The sequence below is a fragment of the Apteryx rowi genome, unplaced genomic scaffold (assembly GCF_003343035.1).
Source record: "Apteryx rowi isolate R43461 unplaced genomic scaffold, aptRow1 scaffold_172, whole genome shotgun sequence".
Taxonomy (NCBI): Eukaryota; Metazoa; Chordata; class Aves; order Apterygiformes; family Apterygidae; genus Apteryx; species Apteryx rowi.
In genome coordinates this window covers 814,164-828,627 of record NW_020447997.1, presented here as the reverse complement: position 1 = coordinate 828,627, position 14,464 = coordinate 814,164, and the positions used below count along the sequence as shown (strand labels likewise).

The 14,464-nt window shown below is 40.2% G+C and overlaps 1 protein-coding gene across 2 annotated transcripts in view; it reads left to right on the top strand.

Moving 5' to 3' along the window:
• Positions 1-14,464, top strand: part of RFX7 (regulatory factor X7) — a 40,991-nt gene that overhangs the window by 12,585 nt on the left and 13,942 nt on the right. For both annotated transcript variants that reach the window (XM_026060865.1, XM_026060866.1), the window contains exons 3-5: positions 4,488-4,570; positions 5,353-5,475; positions 12,828-12,944. In XM_026060865.1, the coding sequence (XP_025916650.1) occupies positions 4,488-4,570; positions 5,353-5,475; positions 12,828-12,944 (323 nt within the window). The remainder of the gene's footprint in view (positions 1-4,487; positions 4,571-5,352; positions 5,476-12,827; positions 12,945-14,464) is intronic.

Sequence of the window (14,464 nt, the reverse complement as noted above, 5' to 3'; positions counted from 1 at the left end):
TGACCAAAGCCACTGATTGTTGGAACAGTTATAGTGTAGGCAGCACAAATACATGGTCTGCTGCTGCTGAAGCAATATGCCCGAGTCCTGCTGCAGACAAGGTGGTTAGCTTGTCACTGCTTTTTGGCCCTACAGAAAACAAGCAGAAGCTCTATGAAGCTTTGGCAGCTGTACTTGGATGCTTTGTCAGTACAAAGCTGCCATGTATTTTTAGGGCTTGTTTGGAATATTTAGCACCTGAAGTATGTTTCTGTTGCTTCTGTTCAGATATAGCATACCAGATGTGTTTATGAGCAGCTCTCTTTTAAAAATAATAGCTTCTGTTTGAAGTATTAGCAATCTTATAGCTATTTTCCAACTTGATCATATTCCCAACAAATCACCTGACCTTGAGCAAATTATTTAACCTTTACTTCTTGCTTCCCTTATTCAAAGTGGGGAGATTATTTGCTTGTCTACTTTGCTATTCTTAGTCTGATTGTTCAATAATAGATGTTTGTTCTGCTGAAATATGACAAGATTTAGAACCAGTCTGCCACTAGGTGCAAGTTACATTGCCATCACAATAGCCTTTTTTACTTTCCAGGCCTGAGAGTTTAGTTATAGTTGTATATAAATACCTAAAAATGTAGATCTGAATATGAAGATCAGTCCATTTTCTCTGAAATAGTAGTATTGCAAAAAGCTTGCAGCAGTGCCCCTGGCCATTGACTCCTCTTCACCAAAATTCTAAGACAGAAATAACTTGTAGTTCTACCTTCATTATGGAAATGTAAAATCATTCAAATTTAATGCTGTTCATCGCTGTGTTAATTAACGAAGCTCTAACTCTGCTCACCATTCCTTGTATTAGTAGTAGTATCCTTCCTCATCTTATTTTACAATTGGCCTGACTGAATATTTTCTTCTTTAAAACAACCCAGAAAAAGCACAATCCCTGGAGATTTCCCTGGTAATTCATTTTGACAACTTTAGGGTGAAACTTCCCTAACAGTTGAGAGCTGCCAGCAGATCAGCAGAGTGTTCTGTGATACTGGAGACTCAAGTTCAAATCTAGGTTCTCCAGTTCAAAGCAGGAACATGAATAAACTCATGTTTCCTACATCACAAATGAATTCCTTAGCCACATTCTGGGTTGAGCTGGTGTTTGTCTCCGTGTGCTGTGAAAAGTTTCAGTGTCTGGTTATTGTCACTCAGAATGGAACCAGATGTCAAAAACTGCTATTAAAAAAAAAAAAACGAAAAAATTATTTTGGCCATCCTGTTTTTCAAACCTGTTTATTTGCCCAAACAAAATGCCAATTAGAATGAAAAAGAAAGTTACTTTTGTTCCTGAGAGCCTTGTTCTGTATCTTTCTTAGGCAGCAAAAGGACAGATTCGTTTGGATCAGATCTGTGCAGTTGCTGTTTTACAAAGATAAATGGATCTCTGGTTTAATTTGTTTGCTATATGTTTTGTGTGTTTCTTTTGTGGAATCATGACTATTGAAACAAACAAACAAAAATCTCAGTAAAGACACCTGCTTCTTGATATGACACTTGAAAGTCTTTGCTGATCTGTGAGTTCAGGTTTCTAACTCTTTGTCCTTAGTTTTTCTGTGTCAAAGTATAAGATAGATAACTAAGATATTTAGAATAATGGACATATTTTTTGTGTTAACTGAAGGAAAGTTGTGAAATAAGTATGAACACTGCCTGCTCCACATCTTCACCGAATCTTCATTTGATGTAATTCCAGTTAGAGATTATAGGAGATGAACATAATGTGTGAAGACCTAAAATAGCAGAGGTGGTGCTTTGTGAGGGCTTTACACCTTGGTCCTGCAACCAGTTTAGCACTTTTATATAGCTTTCTAATGCAGCCTCAAGAAGCATGGTTTATAAATAACCTTTGGAGAATTAGACACCCTTTATTTAACTTGACAGAGAGACTCAAGCCTTTAAGGTCAGGAAACTTGAAGCAAAATTTTTGCTTAGATCCTTTTAAGTAGTGGAAGAGGATTCCCCAGACATTTTACATTCTCTGTGGGTTTTAAAAACTATTGTAGCATAAGCTTTGAAGGGTTACACAAAGGGGAATGTTCTTCCAAGAAGATGCCTGCCTCGCAGTCTTCTCTTGATGGTGTGACTCTTTTCCCTGCTGTTCCACATAATACACAATTTTGATTTTCACCAAACATGATATTGACTATTTTCTTAGGAGAAAAAAGAAACTTTATATTTTGTGGTTTTTTTACTCGTTTATGTACACATCCAGCTTACCACAAAGGAAAACTCAGGATGAATGAATCTTTTAATTATTATTTTTTTCCTCTTTTTCTTTTTCCCTTGGTCAGAGATTCCTAGTCAGTAGGCCAGGTGAAATGATCCTCTGCTTTACCAATGCTTTTATGACTGCATTAAGAAATTCAAAGTTTTGATACTTTGAGCAGTCTCAATAATATAGTTGTTATTGAGTTTGCTGGAGACTTGGCACTGAGAACTGGTAGGTGTCAGCTGAGGTTAAAAAGAAATTATACTTACCAAGGTTGTGAACTAAATTTTGAGAGTTTTAGAAACATTTGGAGAAAATAGTCTACACAAAACATAGTAGTTCTGTTTCCTGAATCTACTTGTGCTGATTGCCAGGTTCCATCTCTTTGGTGCAGCTCCTTCGTTTTTAAGGTGGTTAAGTCTAAATAGATTCAGGCTCATCTAATAAGCTTAGGTTTATCTAATTATCACCCAGGTAGGATTACCTTCATGAACGGCCTCTGAATCCCGGCTGCATATTAATGTTCCTCTCTCCTGGAAGATCCTGCCTCCAGGGCTCCCCCCAAAATGCTGAAGGAGTTGTCCAAAATGTGCTGCCGGTGGCAAGGGGTAGAAAAGAGTGGGTTTTCGATGAAAACAGTGAGACAAAGTTATTACCCAGCTTTCTCAGCGGAAGACGTGAAAAATTCATAATCCTTAGCTGTCTGAACATCAAGGATGCAGTTTTGCTGACGAGTGAGTTGCTGGGTAGCTTCCACTGTCGAGAACGGTTTCTCTAATGTAATCCCAGTCACGTTTCTTCTCTTGACATAGGTTGTTTCTCAAACGAGGGGCTTCACCATGGTGGCCTGCATAGCCGTGCCTCTGCCACTCGGGCAAGGCCTCCTGCCCCCAGCCCCTTCTTTCTGCCAGAGCTGCAGCTCCGGGAGAGCTAATGGGTTTAATATTTCCTAAACTCTTAATATTTCCTTAAAAACCTCACCCTTTATGTTGTACGGTAACACATTAGATTTGAAAGAGAGGCTATCTTCTAAGTCCTTTTGTGGATTAACACGTACCACATGAGGTTATCTTCTTACCTGAACCGTGTCCTGGGGCATGCTTCTCTGGCATTTGCCATTTAAACCTTTCCTTGAAGCAAAGGCGACATAATAAATGCAAATTTTCTTGCTGTTGTTATATTTCCTTTAAATTCTTTCATTGAAGAATTTGTTGCTGTTTTCAGTAGTTTCAATAGGGTTTGTTAAAGGGAAGACCAAAGGCTGTGATTTGTGCAGAGAGAATTTTGCAAAATGCACCCATTAAGAAATTGCTCTTTGGCTGTTTGGTGGTTTAAGCACCATTGCTGTGTAAGCTGCTGCAAAAGCCGCACAGAAATCGGTGTCAACAAATTTCAGGAGTTTGTCAGAGAAAGAAAACAAATGTTGTGGTTTGCTGCAGCTTATAGAAGCAACAAACCTAGCGTATGTTACCTGGCTGCTGCTGGAAATGTTTCTGTTGGCTCTGAGAATGTCTGTCACATTGCTGGTGGCCCACTTCTGTGAAGCTGTTTCTTCGTCATGTTAGACAGCTGGGACTAGAAAGCTCCTGCGTTCTCCACGCTCCCTTACCAGGCAGCGCTTTCCTGGTGGCGCGGGTGGCTTAGGGAACCCCCATGTTCAAGGCAGCCGCCAGCAGAGAGGAGGTGGGAGCTCGCCTCTGTCTTCTCCTCTCGTTAGTTATGAGCCACTGACGGGCGATGGGTCTTGACCTGGCTGGAGCTTGGGAAAGACTCTGCCCAGCCTTTGTCGGGTGGGGACCCCTGGCTTGAAATGCAGTTCAGGTTTTTAGTTTCTTCACTCAATTCTGTTCACTGCTGAAGGAAACTGTCAGGTCTCACTGGCCATTAGCCCTGCCGCCTTCTTTTCCCTTTAGAAAAGGCTACATTGGTTCTGCAGTGTCTTCCTGAAGGAGTATCCCTTTGCTCCTTGCTGCATGGAGGCCAACCGATAAGGCTCAAGTACGTTACCACAACTGATTTTCCTAGTGTGCATAGAGGAAATCAAGGGTCTGCTCCCAGAACGCTCACAATTGCATTCTTTCACATCAGTAACTACTGCCGTTATCTGGAATACGCTGTTGTGTGACAGGTTCTGACTCTCAAACTCAACTCTTATTGTTTGGTTCCCCACCCCCTGCTTTTTCTCCCCCCTCCCTTTTTTTTTTTTTTTTTAAACAACATTTTTGTTATCTAGCAAGAAGTTGAGAAGTTTACAGACCTAGAGAAACTCTACCTCTACCTTCAGCTGCCTTCGGGTCCCAACAATGGAGACAAAAGGTACGTGTGTGACTTGTGTGTGCGTAAAGGAAAGCAGCTAATTCTGAAAACTTTAACTTCCTTGGGACTTATCTGTTCAGAATGCATTTACATGCTGTGTTTGATAGAAACAGTCTTTAATAAATGTTAAGGACTTTTTTTTTCCTGTAAGTTTTTTTTTTTTTTTTAACTTTGAAATCTTTAGTGCGTGGGTAGTTTGTAAACATAAATCTCCTACCACATAAGGCTCATCAAAGAAAGTGTTTTGCAGTCTAAGCATGATTGTTCCTTCCCTTCTTATGTAGGAAGTGATAATGCAGCAACGCAAATGTGATGGTAGGGGAAAGAAAGAATTCATAGTATTTCTGGTAATATTTGTTTGGTTAAAGTAAGATCTAGAAAACCAACCTGGAGATCACAACATCCCCAAATAGCACAGGATAATTATAGGCAGACAGGCGCCTACTGGAAGTACTCTGAGCTCTGCTGAGAAAGTTGGATGTTTCCAAAGACTGAGCAGGCTGAAGCTCAGGTGGTCAGTAAGAGACAATAAATGTAAGAGGGGAAATAGCTGAACTCTCACCCGTCAAAGACCCAGAGTATGGAGTCACTTTGCTAAACTGTAGGTGAGAGAGGAAGATGACAACTGCCCACTTGTGAAGGAAGAGCTAAATGTGTGAGGTGCTGGCTCTCTTTCTCTCTGGTATCTCTCCATCTGTGTAGGTGGTCCATTTTTAAGTTTTGTAACCAAGGAGGAGCTATAGAGTGAAGTCTTTTATCAGAACTGTTTCTTCTTTCACTAGTGATCAGATCTCCATGTCATCTAGCCGTGCGCAGCAAATGCATGCATTTTCTTGGATACGGAATACCTTGGAAGAACACCCTGAGACATCCCTTCCCAAACAGGAGGTTTATGATGAATACAAGTGAGTGCTCCTAAACTGAATCCATATATGCGGCTATAGCAAGTTCTGTGACACAAGCTCTACAGATACTCCGTTGATGTACATGTACAAGTGCATATAGAAGAATTAGGCCTTAGGTACTAATGTAACTAAGAATATGCTAGCTACAGCAAGGCAAATCCTGTTCATTATTTCTGCCATTGAGGGTAGGACTGTACTGTTTAAAATGTGCATTGCATACGCTGAAATAAATGTATAAGTATTTCTTAAAAGGAAATATCAGTATTAATATTGCTTTTTTGTGAACAAACAGTGGCATTGGTTAAAAAGCATCAATTATTCTCTTACAATAAATTTTTCGTCTGGCTTTATGTACATATATACACATACACGTGTGTGTGTGTGTGTGTGTGACTGCCTTACCAGGATGAAGGGTTGAATTTCCAATTTCCTCCTGGAAGTGGAGCTATTCAAAACCTAAGATCAAGCCCATCATACCTTTCTCTCTGGAATAATGCATAACTACTGGACCTTCCTGTGGCAACCCTGATTTCTCTAAAGGCACAGTATATCTGAATGTGTATGGCACCAGTAACCAATCCACTGCAAGTCTGTGCTGTCAAGTCTCAAAGCTACCACGCAGCAAGGAAAGCGATTAGAACCGAGGAAGAGGGAGTATCTGACAGAGGTTGGATTTGAATTCATTTACAGTATGTTCCCCACAGGAGGAGGGGAAAAAAAAAAAAAAGCCCAGTTGCCTGAAGATAAATAAGAATAACAGATCTGTGATCTAGTATGAGTATTTCCATAATCTGAACAATTACAGTAATTTGCAGGGAGCCGAGTCCCTTCACCTCCTAAGTGCCTACAGAAATCAGCCCTTAGTAATTGTTATTGCTGGGTTTCCTTATGTGAATACTTCATTTTAATTAACTCTCTCTGGTAGAGTTTTTTTACTCTGGCTGAGCTGAAACATGATGGCATTAGCTTGCCTGGGGTTGATAAACATGCACGTACCTATTTCTGAAATCTCACCATCAACTCGAGCGGTGACGCAGCCTGGAAACACAGCCAATAGCACAGATGTGCTGGGCTGGCCAATCCCCGCACAGACAGCTACTCACGCAGACACAGCAACAGCGGCAGCAGCTGCTGGGCGGGAGAGGAGTGGAAGCGTTATTCTTAAATATATTTCTTATTAAATAATTTATGGCCTGCTTCAGCAACAAATCTGCTTGGCTTCCATGCTGTGCCAAGCTGCAGATGCCCGGAAAAAATCATCATCTACAGATTGTGTGGTGTGAAATTTGGATGGTTTTTCTATGTAGCTGCATCAAGTATTTGTGTATTGTATTTTTTCCTAACAGAATGAGGGTGGTAAGCAAATTTTCAGGAAAATATCAAATGTTTGGAATCTGTTCTCTTTGAAAGCATCTGTTCTGTTTTTAAAACACTCAGTTTCTCTGAATATTTTCATGAGTTATTCTTGCACACCAACGGAAGAATAGGCTTGGAGTGGGAGGTGGGGAGCAGGCATATAAATAGATATGGGAGTGAGTTTTGATAAATCATTTTCTTTACCTAGGGGGTTTAAGATATATCAAAACTCACTTCTGTCTCATTTATGTTACCATTTTCTCTCCTCTGCTTGCAAAGATAGATGTTGCTTGAGCTCACAGTAAGCAATTTTATGCATTCTACACACAAATCAGTGTTTCAGAAGCGTGCTGCATTGTGCTAGCATCTCAATTCCTGCTGTAAACTTGGGTCAAAATAAATCTTACAAAACTGCTGGGCTTCTGCATCACCTTTGATGTGATTTTTCTATCTTACTGAAATGAGACAGACAGGTACTCACACTCTACACGAATCCAGCATTGGCAAGTGTTAATAGCATTGCCAGCTCCTTTGCATTTCTGTAGGCTCTTGTCTCTGAACTAATTTAACACAGTGATTCTTCCTTTCTGTATTCTTTCTGCTTTCTTATTCTTCTAATTGTAAGCCCACGTCTCTAGGTAAAAGTGAATAGATTTATCTTGCTTTTAAAGGGGTAAAATAAATGAAAAATGCATCGGAGGATAAGGTACTAGTGCTTAAGAAGGTTGAGACCTCGCAGCTGAATTTCAGATGGGAGGTAGATGAGAGATACTTCATCTCTCTTGTTGGCATTATCGTGATACTGTTTACACTGACAGCGTAAGTTGTGCCATAAGAAGATTTTTTTTCTATAGGGGACACGTTTCTTCTGTCAGCTTTGGGACTTATGGGAGAATACAGATTAGAAAATATTATAGGGACTCATGGGGAGCTGCTTAACATGTAATACAGAATGCAGAGAGTAGATGCTTCTGCCCATCAAATCCTTCCACTGTTTTCCTACAAATCAGTTTTACTGAGGCACCTTCTCCCTATTAGTAAAAATCCTTTCACAGGAATCCAGGTGTAGGTCTAGTTAAATCTAGAGACTTAGGATTTAGAGTCTGAGTGCAGTCCTGCAGTATTTATGCAGACAAAACCCCCATTTGCCCACAAAATGATTTGTTGAGCCTTCAGTAAACAGTTGTGTCCTCTTTCTTGCTGCTACTACAGTGATCCAAGGAAATGAGTCGTATCATTCATATTTATTTGGTGCCCAAAGATTCACTTGATACACTTAAGTACAAATTAGGAGGTCTTTGAGTCAGCCCATATCTCTTTCTTCTAGTCTGTAAATTGTTAATTTTTGCTTTACTGGCTGCTGGGCCTGCTACTTGATGTATAGGTTGCATGCACTAAATGTTAAGGATGTTAACCAATAAGTTAGAGGAACATTCAGAAGCTAGAACAGAAGAAGGCAGTAGATCTAGGAATACTATGTATGTTAAACAAATATATAGTATGTTAAACAAATGAAATGCACAAGAAATATGTTAATCTTGTTCGATAACACCTAACCAGTGTTTTATATAATACTCCCTGATAGGAACAGCATGGAACTTACTGTACTGTCAAGTCTTCTGTCACGAGCAACTTCCTATATATTCCCTTTAAAAGCTGGTCAAATTCTGTCTAAAACAGTTGTTTCCCACCTCCGTTGCTGCTGTTGGAAGTCTGACCTAGAATTTTATTTCTCTGATGGTTTTAAACCTTCTAGTTTCCATCCTACCTCGTTTGAAGGATTCATTTCTGTGCCAGCATTGTTCTTTTGCTTAAAGAGAGCCAAGCTCTTCCTAAGGTTCTTCACTCTAATCCATTTTTAGAGACCGGTTGTTTTGCTGGTTTAAGCCAAGGTCTTTGTTTCATCTCATGTAATAGGCTCTTTATCAATTGCTATTCATAATAACCTTTCTGCACCTGTCTTGTTGAATTCATCTTTCCTGAATATGGCATGCAGAATGCATACAATATTCTGTGTGAGATTTTGCCTGTACCTACAGCGACAGTAATACTCTCCTATGTCTGCCTCAAATTCTGCTGTTGTTTTGCACTGAGATTGTATCCACCTTTTTATCAGCTGCTATTGATAGATCATAATTAATAACAGGATGACTAATACATTCATTTTCTCTTTTGCCATATTCGGTTGATGAGTGCCTACTTAACAGCAACAACTCTTGCTGATTCTCATGTGTATTATTTTGCATTTTGAACTATTTAATTTATTCTTTTTCTATTCCTTCATCAAGGCTTTTCAGCTTTTCCCTGTAACAACCTAATCACTTTCTGTATTAATGATGCCTCCAAACATTACAGAATGAGATGATTTTGCCACTTTTTTCTGCTGACATCATTTAATACAGCACTAAGCAAGATCAGTAGCAAGACAGATTTTTGAGGCACTGTGTATGTAGCTTTTCTCTGGCCCTTCTGTTTCAATACAGGCTTTTATCTCCATTTTATCCAGTTCCGTGCCCAGGAAGCTGTTTAAGCTGGGCTGTAGAGTCTGATGGTCTTTGCTGGCTTTTAGATAATCTTTTTGGTCATTTATTTCAAGTCTACGCTCATTGTATTTTATGTCTTGAGTACATTTAATTTGAAGATCTCACAAAAAAATACTTTTCTTGCCAAATTTACTGTGTGGGGGAGCTCTGTGCAAAGGAACGCAAGCAGTCGTGTGTCCATTGTGGTTCCTGCCTCTGATTAGCGTTTCCCTCCCCCATCCGTTTCCCACCCATCCTTCGAATCGGCAGAACCGCTCCTGGGCTCAGCGATGTGCCAGGAGTGCAAGTAGCAGAGAGAAGAGCTGCAGGCAAGAGGCTCCTGGTACGTGTTGTCAAGTCAATAACAGACCACAGATGGACATGGAGGGATCTCGGCTGAGCCAGGAGGAGGAGGGGCCGTATGGAATGATCTGTCTGAAAACTGAAATTACATGATAATAATAATAATAGCTTAGAAATCACAAGCTTGCAGGAGCTGCCAGTATGGATACAAGGGGACCGTGTAACTGTATGTTTACTGCTGCTAGCAAGTAATTGTCCTGAAACAGATGTGCTAGACTTGAGGGGCTGATTTTTTTTCCTTTTTTATTTATTCATTTTCTCCTGCGTAGAGAATAGTTTTCACTTTAAAACTGACTGACTGATAGGCTCCTAATTCTGTTGTTTGCTAAATTACTTTTTCTATTTTGTTTTGCATATATTGTATATTTTTCAGTCAACGATATTGCTGACTGCAGCAGAGAAATTTAGAGAGCCCTCCTTGGCGTGCTAGTTGAGACTTAATGTCCTGTAATCAGCATGACCAAGTGACAGTGTCCTACCTTTTAAGAATCTCCAAAGTGTAAATTTAAAATCTAGTGGAGCCTGGTAAGAGGCCACGACAAAAGGCAAATAGAGACCTGTCTAGAGCAACATTATAACTGAAACAGCTTCTGATTTCTAAGAGGATGCAACAAAGCTGGAGAAGTATCCATTCCCTTGTATTAGCTTCAAAGGGACTTGTCCAGAAACCAGATACTGTGACTGAGGTTCACTTTAATGAAATTTGGTATATTAAATAGGTAAAAATTATTCAACAAACTTCCTGGATGTCCCGTATAGAAACATAGAACATTTCAAGTTGGAGGGGACCTCTGGAGGTCACCTGGTCCGGCCCCTTGCTCAAAGCAGGAGCAGCTTCAAAGTGCCATTAGGTTGCTCAGGGCTGTATCCAGTCAACGTATAAAGAAGGATAATTAAGCATTGGAACGGGAGCCCAGAGAGGCTGTGAAACCTCCATCCTTCTTTGCAAGACTAGGCTGGGCAAAGCCCTGAGCAGCCTAGTCTGGCCTCTAGCCGAGCCTGCTTTGGGCTGGAGGTTGGGCTGGAGCCCTGCCAAGGTGCCTTCCCACCGAAGGAAGGTGTGATGCCATGCCTCCAAGGATGGAGCCTCCATGGGCTCCCCTTCCCGTGGTCAGACACTTGTTGTGAATGCTTTTTTCCCCCCCTACTTTCTGTTTCATTCCTGACTTTCTTTTAAATAAAAAAGGGTGCAAGTCTTCTCACAAGAGTGGGCTGAAAGTTTCCGCAAGGCTGACTCCTCTGAATTGCATTGCATTCACTTTTTTTTTTTTGGCTTTTGGAAGGAGAAATAAAAGTTTGGAGTTTTCTTAGTCTCATGGATAATGGCTGTCTATATACAGGTCTGCAGGTGACATCTCATGGTTTGGGCAATGTAGGCCAGGAGCGGTGGGAAGCGGGTGTAGATGAGCTCTGCAGGGGAGTGCTAGAACCAAATAGCATAAACCTTGCTGTTTATCATCAGACAGCATGACATTTGTGGTGGTGCTTTCCATGTGAAGGATACCCATCTCCAGCAAGGATAAGTGCAACAGATACCTACTCTGTAATAGCTAGGATTTTTGACAGAAAAAATAAATGCAGTGCAATATCTCAAGAACTGCATACTGCTCTATATACAGCTGAAGTTTTCAGTCCCTTTGGCCTACTCTGATGCAAATGTCATTATTAATTGTTATGGTTTTAGTAGGTGATGATGGAAATGAAACTTCTGTTTCAGGAATGCTTTTTCTTTCTTGCCTTCTTTCTCTATGAGCAGAAATTTGTTTGCATACATGTACCTGGTTAGAGTAGCAGGCAGGTGGTGTATGAGGTAATTGTTTTTCTGCTCTCCTGCTATGATGCCGTACAGAACTGCATACAATCACCTCTTTTTTCAGAGACAGGTTGTTTTTATGTATTTCTGGTAGGAATTTTCACAGGAAAGGAGGTCATTGCTATCTGGTGCCGATTCCGTGACCTTGGGCATGTCATGGAAATCTGAATGAGAATGCTTTAGTGGTATGTTTTGGGACGTAGTGCATTAACATCTGTGAAATACCACAGGGGTCTTAAACAAAAGACAATATGTAATAGCATTCATATCTTTATGCAGCCTTCAGTGCTTGCTACATAGGTAAAAGTTCCTGAGCAGCTTCCATTTTTCTCCTGTGCTTTCATGTGATTGTAATTTTCCAGATTGTTCACATTTTGCAGTGAAATTAGCAATTCTTGTTCTCTGCCTCAAGGAGATATTTTTAAAATATCTCAGATGTTGAAACATCTGAATAGATGTTGAAACAAAATTCCTTCTGCAGTTTTTTGAGAACCTAAGACAGATAATTGTGCCCATTTCACTAGAACAGTGCCTTTAGAAAAATAAGCACCTTCTGTTGCTTTTTCTCCCCTATGTTCTCAGGAAGTATAGTCAGTAGTGTAAAGATTAACAGGTTTATGTTTGCAGTGGCCCGCAGAATCTCTGTTAATTTAGAACTGATTATAAGGATGTCTGTAAGGAGTTGGCATCTGCTTAATTTAACTTACATAGTTCAACGTGGGCAAATAGTTGCTTGTGCACTGGTAAGAGGACTAGGGCCTCAATACATGTTTGTTATACCTTATAAAAGCAAAGCTGGTGCCTTGGGAGGATATGCTTTAATAAATTGAGGTTGTCTAGGCAGAATGTCTGTCTGTACATGCAGGCAGATCTCTCACCTGCTGCTTTTCGAATAGCCATGCAAGACGTCAGGCCTTGCCACACACAAACCACGCTTCTGCCTAGAGAATGTCGCTGCTTTATGTCCTAAAATAAATGAATTGAAATGTAAGCTTCAAACTAAGTTGTGGAGTAAATCTTAACTGTGCCCTAGATAATGCCACTACTTGTTAAATCTCCACGTGACTTGCCTTTGAACTCAGAAGAGAACAAGGCAAAAACTATGGTATTAGTAGCTCTGACTATACATTTTTAATGTATTCAATTCATTGTGGATAGCTTCATTAATGTTAAATGTAGTTCTGAACATGGATGGGTATGAGTGTTTTCTTTTAAAAACCTTTGATGGAGCCCAACGCGTAGGCTGGCCTTTTGTATTAACTTTGGTTCCATTCACGTTTTCTTTCTCTTTGTTGCAGGAGCTATTGTGACAATCTTGGCTACCACCCATTAAGTGCTGCTGACTTTGGAAAGATCATGAAAAATGTCTTTCCAAATATGAAGGCCCGCCGTCTAGGCACAAGAGGCAAATCAAAATATCCTTTGCTAGAACACTTCCCAGTCATTTCTTCTGCGCTTGCCTGGAGAACATCTGTTGTTATGGCTGACCTACCAGCTAAATTTAGAAGTAATTTTAAATAAAAAATGCAAACATTTTCCCCAAAGTTCTTTAGAAGTTGTTAATCACTGTAGCATTAGGTTACAAGACATAACTTCAAGAAACAAGTGCTTAAGTTTGGGTTACACTAGTCCTTGTTGTGTTCTAATGCTTAGCTGTCAAACAGTGAGTAACCAAAGAAGCCTTGTCATTTAGTGCAAAGGAGGGGGGGGGAGATAGTGGAAAAAAGGGATTTGCCTTACATGTGTGCAGTAACTAATAATTTATTAGTAACACAGGTCAGAACTATCGTAACATTCCTTGCTTGTTACATAATACCTGTGCACACCAATAACTTAAAAAGCTGGTTGTAAAGCCAGAGATCTTTCTTAAGCTGTGCTACAAATATAACATAACTAGACATACTGTTGTAGGCAGAACTACAGGCATTTTGATCTTGGGCCAAATTAGTTAATCAATTGACAGGCGGCTACTGTGAAAAATTCAGGAAAATGCTGTGCAAAAGTGTCTACTCATACCGCTGGTGGTCCTGCTGCTTCAGTGTAAGGGCACAAAGCTCTGCTGGAGAAGAATTGCAGTGATCAAGTCTAAAGGCTGCAAGGATGTGTATTTTCCTCAGGCTTTTCTGAAATAAAGCTATTGTATTAAGTATATGGATAACTCCTTCCATCTAGTCTTTAGCACACTGAAGTGTTCCACTGGAAAATTAAAAGCTAGTAGTGATTTTTGAAAGGAGTTTATTCACCAGCAAAAATTTTGTCTTTCCAAATTTGAGAATCGCACCTCTCGAGTATCATCAGAAATCATTGTGAAGTAATGTAATACCTGCTGCCTGCTGTTGCCCCCCGCTCTATGTGCTTCATTGGATGTGCAGGGTGGGCTATGTCACTGCCGTAAGGTAGGGAGGCAGAGGGCATGAGAAGACCTAAGGGCATCAAGGTGCTTGTGGGCCCTAATTAAAAACCACTCAAACGAACCAGCAGTGATGATCAGTGGGCTCACTGTAGTACTGGTCTTTGCTAAGGTCTTACTGGAAGTAGGCACTTACAGAGAATTAAATGCTAGTGGGCAGCCCTGTATTGCTTGTCTTCCCTAGAGAAAAAGGTCTTCATATAGTAGTAAACAGGCAAATTTTGGGTCAGATAAATTGTTTCTTTGAATACAACATTGGATTATTTAGCAGTGGAATCCAAAAGTTATCAGTGGTCTTCAGGATGGAGATAAAGAGGTTTTAAGGAAGAAATTGTAACGTAATCATAAGGAAGGAAGAAATCATGGTATAATTATAGCTTGGCCCAGGGTGTCTCTTTCAGTTCTGTTTCCTAAGTCTCTAATTCAGGATGATTAAAACGTGACCTTACTTCACACTTCTAAGGGGCTAGGTATTAAGACATTTAACTCACTGTAATTATACTCCATCCATGTTAATGCAAGCAA